We start from the raw sequence: 7,421 nt of genomic DNA, 5'->3' as shown, positions 1-7,421 counted from the left end.
TTTAGTAAGAAAAGGAAAGAAAAAGTTTTAATTAAAAATAGAAAGTCGATAAAATCTTTTGAGAGTGGGAGTGAGAGAAAGAGTTTTAGTAAAAAAAATGGAAAGAATAATGGGCAAAATCGTGAGAGAGAGAGAGAGAGAGAGAGAGAGAGAGAGAGAGAGAGAGAGAGATAAATAATATTTAAATATTATAAAAATATAATAATATAAAGGATACCAACAATTTAAGAAAATATAAATAAATGAAAAGAAGAGATAATGAAGGAGAAATAGTGTGAAAATGAGAGAGAAAGAGAGAGAGATAAATAGTATTTAAGTATTATAAATATAAAAATATAATAATAATACAAAGGGTACCAATAATTAAGAAAATAAAAAAAAATGAAAAGAAGAGATAATGAAAGAGAAAGGACAAAAATTGTCTAAGTGAAAGATTTGCAACTTCGTATTTTTATATAATAGTATAATATAGTATGATATATAAAACATGTATTTGCTAATATATATACATATATATTATTTTATTTATTTTTTCTTTTTTTTTTAATGAATTAAGATACTTTGTAAAATAAAAGAAGGTGTCACGTACATGGTACGTTGGTGTGACAAAAACAATACCGGAATCACAGACATACTTTAGAGGAAAAAAAAATTGGATTAGGCTCGTCTCCAACGACTGGCATTTCAACGAACGTCTACTGATTTTGTCAATGTTTGACAAGTAAACTTCGACAAATCCAATGGCTGAATGGCTTCGACCATTCTCTCCACTCATTGAACGATTGTGATCCGTTGCTGTCTCCTCGGAAGACCGAGGAGTAGTTAAAAGACCAAGAAACCAAGAGTGAGAAGAAAATAGTTAATCATAGAAGAGTGGTATTTCAGTATAACACCTCAGGGGAGTCATGGCGCAGTATCGAATCACTACCTCACCTCGGATCATTCACTACCATGATTACCCAATGTTGAAAGTCGTCGCAACGATCCAAGAAGTTAATCAATAAACTAATTCTGAATCATACACTATATATTTTATCTTCAAGTAGAGGCTCGATTGACGAAGAAGAGTTGGAATGAAAATTGGAAATAGGATATCTGTTCGAAGAGCTTTACAAGTAGTGGAGTATGAAATCTTCTTCTAATCGGAAAATAAAGAAATGCGACCATGCGACTCCTTTTCAGAAGCTCTCTGTTTTTGATTGGTCTCTGCTGAGTATTATATTTTGGGAAAAAAGGTGGGAAATAGAACTGAAAAAGGTTTCTGGTTCATTTCTGGTAATTTTAGCAGGACGACAGATCATTCTCCAACTGTAATGCAAGTGTTTCAGAGTCCTCTGTTTTGCCTTCAACCCCAAGGTGATGCATTTACAAGAAGATCAGTTTTTGATTCAATTTTGATTGGTTGTTAGGGTTTTAGCATGTTTGAAGAGGGAAAGACGAAAAAATAGAGGAAAAAGAGCTTATAGGTTCCTTTTTCTAGTTGAATGAACCATGTCATATAATTATTCCAATACTAAAACGCAGTTGGCTGGAATCTCAAATGTGACTGATTACAGGCATTGACCTGGGAAAATTTACCTGAGAACATTCTTTTCGGACTGCCCTTTTGCTACCATACCTTTCCAAGCCCACCCACCGCCTCTTCTCGCATTGGCTATTTAGTTTTCTTATAAAATCATTTCATTTCTTGCCCCAACCAACCTTCCTAAACAACCCAGGCATTTCTGTATAGCTCCAAGTAAAGCAATCCTGAAATGCCAAGGTTGGATTCCAATGTGGCAATACATAAGTTAGCAATATCTCCTGACATTTTGCCAGTCAAACAGCCACAGTGCAAGTTTCACCCTGAGTTGGCGGAGCGTAAAAACAGAAGAAGTACAGAAGTCGAAGGATGCTCAGAGAGAAAGCAAGTGATCGTCCTTTGCATTCGTTCAGTGAGAGGAGAGAAGGGTCGAAGCCGTTCAACTGTTAGATTCATCGAAGTCCACGTATCGAACAACATTAAAATCGGTGGATCAGTCGTTGGAGACGAGCTGGATCCAAAAGTATCATCGGTCTAGATTCTTGTGATGGATTGAAATTTGAGCATCACTGTCACCAAAAAAAGGGACATAAATTGAATAAGAAAAAAAAGAAAAGAAAAAGACATTATTGAGACTTTGCTGCTACCACTAACATTGATTGAGACTTTAACTTTATTGCCTTTTCTTTTGGTAAGGGTCTCAACTCTACTGCAGCCACGTGATACTGTCATACTGATGGGTGAAACTTTGCACTGAGTACTTTACTTATTGTTGCTTTATTGGTGCAAGTTGTAAGTTATGGATGATTGACTCCACTACCCAATAAGTCTTTCTTAACCCTTATTTCTTTCCACTGTTTTGAATACTATCTGCTTCCTTTCCTCTTTGTACCGTCTACTGAATTTCTGCTAGCTTCTTGTTTACAAGGAAAAATGGCTAAGAGAGATTATGCAGCTGGTAAAGAATTGATCTCTACCACTCTCCACTGTCTTCAGTTTATGTTTTCTTCTTGCTTTCTAATGGATTTTTGGTTTATGCAGGTGATAAGAAGTTGATGATCTCTACCACTCTTGGACGACGAGGTGTTCAGGAATATGAAGAGCTTCAACGTATTGTGAGGGAGACCAAAGTGAAACTTATGGATCTGGAAAGGAAGGAGTTGGAAGATGGAGGAGTATGGATGTCGTTGAAGAAGATTAAAGAATTATATTATGAAGCAGATGATGTGTTAGATGAGTTGTTATATGAAGCCATGAGAATTCGAAAGTACATGATGACCAGAAAGGTATGCAGTATTAATTCCTTGCCTATACTGCACTTGTTCCACCCACTTTTATTAATATTCCATCATAGAATGTCTTGTAAAATCAAGGATTTGAATGGAAAATTGCTAGATGAGAAAGAAAAAATGGAAATGAAATTCCCCCAAGAAATATATGAAATTGGCCCAATACCTATCACAACTGAAATTGATTTTCCTTCTGACTTATATAGAAGGGGTCTGATGGAGAAAATAAAAGTAAGGGAGGATGACAAAGGAAAGACTGTTAAGATGTTAAAGGATCAAAATGAAGAAATGTTCTCTGTCATCCCTATAGTGGGGTGGGAAGGTGTTGGCAAGACAAAACTAGTAAAGCAGATTTTCAATGATGAGTCAATAAGCTCACAATTTGATCTGAAATCTTGGGTTTCTGTGTCATCTGAGAAGGGGTTTGATGTGAAAAGTATTGTGAAAGAAATAATTGAAAAGACTCCTGGAAGAATTAGCATGGGTGATTTAGAAGATTGGGATTATTTACAGCATATGTTGGAAGAGATTTTGAGTGGAAAAAGGTTTCTACTTGTATTGGATGATGTGTATACAAGTGGCTTTGATGAAGAAAAATGGAAAATTTTTAGAGCTTTGTTAAGAGTTTGCTCCGAAGGGAGCAAAATTATTGTAACAACACCATTTGAAGAAGTCGCATCAATAATGGGAACAGTTCCTCTCATAAGGGGGACAGTTCCTTTAATTATGGAGACATGTAGTAGTGATGAAGAAAGGTGGGAATTGTTCTGCAGAGAAGCATTTGGGATAGGAGGTGCAGAGAAGAGTGAAGATCTAGTCAGAATAGGATTGGGACTTGTTAAGGAATGCCTAGGTAATCAATTTGAGTTATCAATGCTAGGTGGGATGATGCACTTCAAGAAAAATATAGAAGAGTGGGAAACTGTCCTAAACACTATGAAAGCACGTAGGAATAAAGATATAGAGATTTCAACACTAAAGATTTGTTACAATGACATGGAGTCACCATTGAAACGATGCTTTGCATATTGTTCAGTATTTCCCAAGAATTTTATAATTGAAAGAAAGACATTGATTCAGCTATGGATGGCTGAAGGTTTCTTAGAAGAAGAAGACATTAATGGTGGAGGTGTAAATTTAATGGAAGATATTGGTGATGATTATTTTAATTCATTGGTGCAGAGGTCTTTCCTTCAAGTTGTTCAAAAGGATGATAATGGTGAACCATTAGAGTGCAGGATGGATGACATTTTACATGATATTGCACAGAACAAACTCTGGAGATATGAAGCCACGGTTGTGGATAATGTTCGGACATTTCTTCGGTGTCCTAATAATATTTTTTCTTATGGTCCACTGTCATTAAAGTTCAAGAGCCTGCGTGTACTAGAACTTAGACACCTCAACAAAGATGTGTTGCCGTCCTCAATTGGAGAGTTAATGCACTTGAGGTATCTTGATCTTTCCCATGGTAGATTGAAAGCATTACCTGCCACCATTTCCAATCTCCACCATTTGCAAACTTTGAAGCTGTTACATTGTAAATATCTTCAAAAATTGCCCAAAGGAATAACAAAACTGATCAACTTGAGGCATCTAGAAATTGAAAGAAGTCTCGACACTCCAAGAGGTTTAGGGAAACTGAGTAATCTTCAAACGTTCACTTCATTTAAGGTGGGCAACGATGTTACTACTGAAGCTGCAGATATTGAAGAACTGAGAAATCTAGAACAACTTGGAGGAAGGTTGAATTTAATTGGTCTCAACAATGTGAAAGATGGAGAAGATGCTAAAGCAGCAAATTTCAAGGAGAAAAGAAGAATCCAGGAGTTGACATTAGAATGGGAATCAGATTGGCATGTTTGTACTTATGAAGATAGTATGAAACAAGACGGCATATTAGAGGAGCTCCAACCTCATCAAGATCTGTTTGTTCTAAGGATAGTACGTTTCAGTGGCACCAAGCTCCCTACATGGTTGAATTATGGGAGTTCGCATCTTTCAAAATTACGTGAACTGTGTATTTACTCATGTCACCATGTAAAGGCTTTAGATCTGACAGGCTTGAGGTCTCTTCAGGAACTGAAGATTTTATATTGTAATAGTCTACAGTATGCAAGAGTCGAGGGTCTCACGGACTTGAAACTTCTGGAATTCAAGGGATGCGAAAAGCTGAAATCTCTTGTTGGAGTGGAGGAGGCAAATCAAGAAGAGCATCAAGTGGGTTCTTCACGAGACGAGCACATGTACAACAATCCCAATCTTCTTATTCTTGCAAAGATAAGGATAGAAAGTTGCGATCATCTTGCAACTTTTCCAGAGAATCTCCTGCAATCATTGACGACACTCGAGATAAAAAATGCAAATCGAATTCCAGACGGCATAGAACAGCTCCCATCTATTCAACACTTTGTGATTAGGCAATGCCCTAAGCTCATGTTTTTATCAGAAGAGATACAACACTGGATAAAGCTGCAAACAGTGAGTATAGTTGCTTGTGCAAATCTAAGGGCTTTGCCAAGGGGCATTGTGGAACTTACATCACTTCAAGTACTGGAGATTAATCGATGTGATTCCTTGGTCTCTTTTCCAGAAGAGATGCAACAATTGGCGTCATTAAAGACGTTGAAGATTGAGCAGTGTTCAAATTTGATGACTCTACCTGCTGGCCTAAGCAACCTCTCTTCGCTTGAAGTATTGGAAATTTCAAGTTGCAATAGCTTGATGTCATTGCCTGGAGGGATGCATCACTTAAAATCACTAGACATTCTGAAGATTAAAGGTTGTGATAATCTGAAAATTTTACCAGAAGAATTAGGCAACCCCTTAACCCTTCGTGTGTTGGTTATAATTGGTTGTTCTAATTTACAAGTTCTACCCAATGGTTTGGGAGAACTCCAAAACCTCCGTCTATTGGAAATAACTGATTGTTCCAATATAAAGGCTCTACCAAGGGGCTTGGGAAACCTCTCTTCACTTCGATCTCTGTACATCCAAAGATGCCTGAATTTGACGTTGTTCCCCGAAACTCTACGACACATGACATCCTTACAAGTACTTTGGTTGTTTGAGTGTCCTAAACTAAAACATTTGTTCAGTGCATTGGGATGTCTCTCAGCACTTGAGAAGTTGGCCATCTTGAGATGTCATAACCTCATGGAGCTTTTTCCAAAGGAGGACGAACTTGGGATTCAATCCTTGAACTCATTACAAGAGCTGACAATTTTGCATTGTTCAAAACTTGAAACCCTGCCGTATGGATTGGAGAACCTCTCATCACTGCAAGAGTTGGTTATTTGGAAATGCCCCCAATTGAAGTCGAATGTGATATCAAAACTGCAAAATAGAAAGTTACGAAATCTTTACATAACAGATTGTCCTCACCTGGGGACCATAGATGATGCGCCTTAATTCCTGTTAACATCGTCCTTACTCCTCCAGGCTACAGGTTCGTCTTCTCGTGCCTTCCACTCATTTATTTATTTCTAATTTTCATTTCTAACCAATGCTAAAAAATCTAGGGTTTGTTTATCTATTTATTTCTTCTTTCCCCTGCATTTTTCTCTGAATTTATATTTTGTTTGTTGTCAGAATTAAGAACGAGGATTGTTATGGATACAAAGTCGTCGTTCATGGGGTAACTCTCGTTGGCTTTTCCTCTTTAGTGAGATCTTAGTGAATTTTTGCTCTTACATTGAGATATAAACATATGGGTTTTCTTCTCCTATGTTAGTATGCAATTAATATTGATATTTGCCCTACCCACTCCCTTCTATGGAGCACATTTTCTTCTTGTGACATCCCGTTCAATTAAAATATTAATTTATGAAAAATTCAGGTTTTTTTTTTTTTTCCGCTAAGGGTCATGTATTTTTTTTTTTTTGCTAGAAATTCGTGTATATTAATGATAAAAGAAAAAAAATAAATAATGTAAAGAAAAAGAGGGAGGGAAGGAACCCACACCTCTCACATGGTAAAAAAGGGATTGTACGAATTCCACCTTTGGCATTGCCATCAGTAGAACAAGGCAAACACACTTAACAACCACAAAAAAATACTTAAGACTTGACGGGGCAGCTAAGGCTGACTAACCCAACCCACCTTCGGCATTGCCATAAGCAGGAAGAGAAGACCAGCAAAAGCGCCCACAGAAAGAGGAAAAAAAAATTAGCAGACATAATCAAAATATTTTGAATCTTGGCCGACGAGTAGCGTCCAAGAGGATCAGCTTGAGAAATTCCGAGGAAGGAGAAGTAGAAGAAGAGAAAAAGAAGGTAAGGATTGAACCTTTCTTCAATGGTTGATGTTGATGTTCCTTAGGATTGTATTTTCCATTGTAATCTTTATTTTTTCTCCTTGCTGATTCTTATTTTTTTATTATTATTTAATATTTTTCAAGAAATGAATTTCTTTATTATTCTCAAACTCTCACTCCCCCTTTTATGAATAATTAGTCTCTCTCTCTCTCTCTCTCTCTCTCTCTCTCTCTCTCTCTCTCTCTCTCTCTCTCTCTCTCTCTCTCTTCCTATCTTTTACTATATTCTTTCTTTATTAATTCTCTCTCAGTCTATCTTGCTATAATCTATCTCTTTCTATTTTTTTTACTTTAA

The 7,421-nt window shown here is 36.7% G+C and overlaps 1 protein-coding gene across 1 annotated transcript; it reads left to right on the top strand.

Moving 5' to 3' along the window:
- The first annotated feature begins 2,337 nt into the window (after positions 1–2,337).
- On the top strand, positions 2,338–6,657 carry LOC122064599 (putative disease resistance protein RGA3). The gene is made up of 3 exons (XM_042628325.1): positions 2,338–2,480; positions 2,564–6,259; positions 6,403–6,657. Exons 1-2 carry the CDS (start codon positions 2,456–2,458, stop codon positions 6,220–6,222), a joined length of 3,684 nt encoding a protein of 1,227 aa, XP_042484259.1. The 5' UTR covers positions 2,338–2,455; the 3' UTR covers positions 6,223–6,259; positions 6,403–6,657.
- The last annotated feature ends 764 nt before the right edge of the window (positions 6,658–7,421 follow it).

The sequence above is a fragment of the Macadamia integrifolia genome, unplaced genomic scaffold, assembly GCF_013358625.1.
Source record: "Macadamia integrifolia cultivar HAES 741 unplaced genomic scaffold, SCU_Mint_v3 scaffold1689, whole genome shotgun sequence".
Taxonomy (NCBI): domain Eukaryota; kingdom Viridiplantae; phylum Streptophyta; class Magnoliopsida; order Proteales; family Proteaceae; genus Macadamia; species Macadamia integrifolia.
Note: the sequence above shows the minus strand (reverse complement) of the source record. Positions and strands in the feature narration are given on the sequence as shown.

Coding starts and splice junctions, on each gene's coding strand:
- LOC122064599 (XM_042628325.1), top strand. CDS start 2,456: ATGGCTAAGAGAGATTATGCAGCTG. Junction 2,481..2,563: donor TAAGAGAGATTATGCAGCTG/GTAAAGAATTGA, acceptor TGGTTTATGCAG/GTGATAAGAAGTTGATGATC.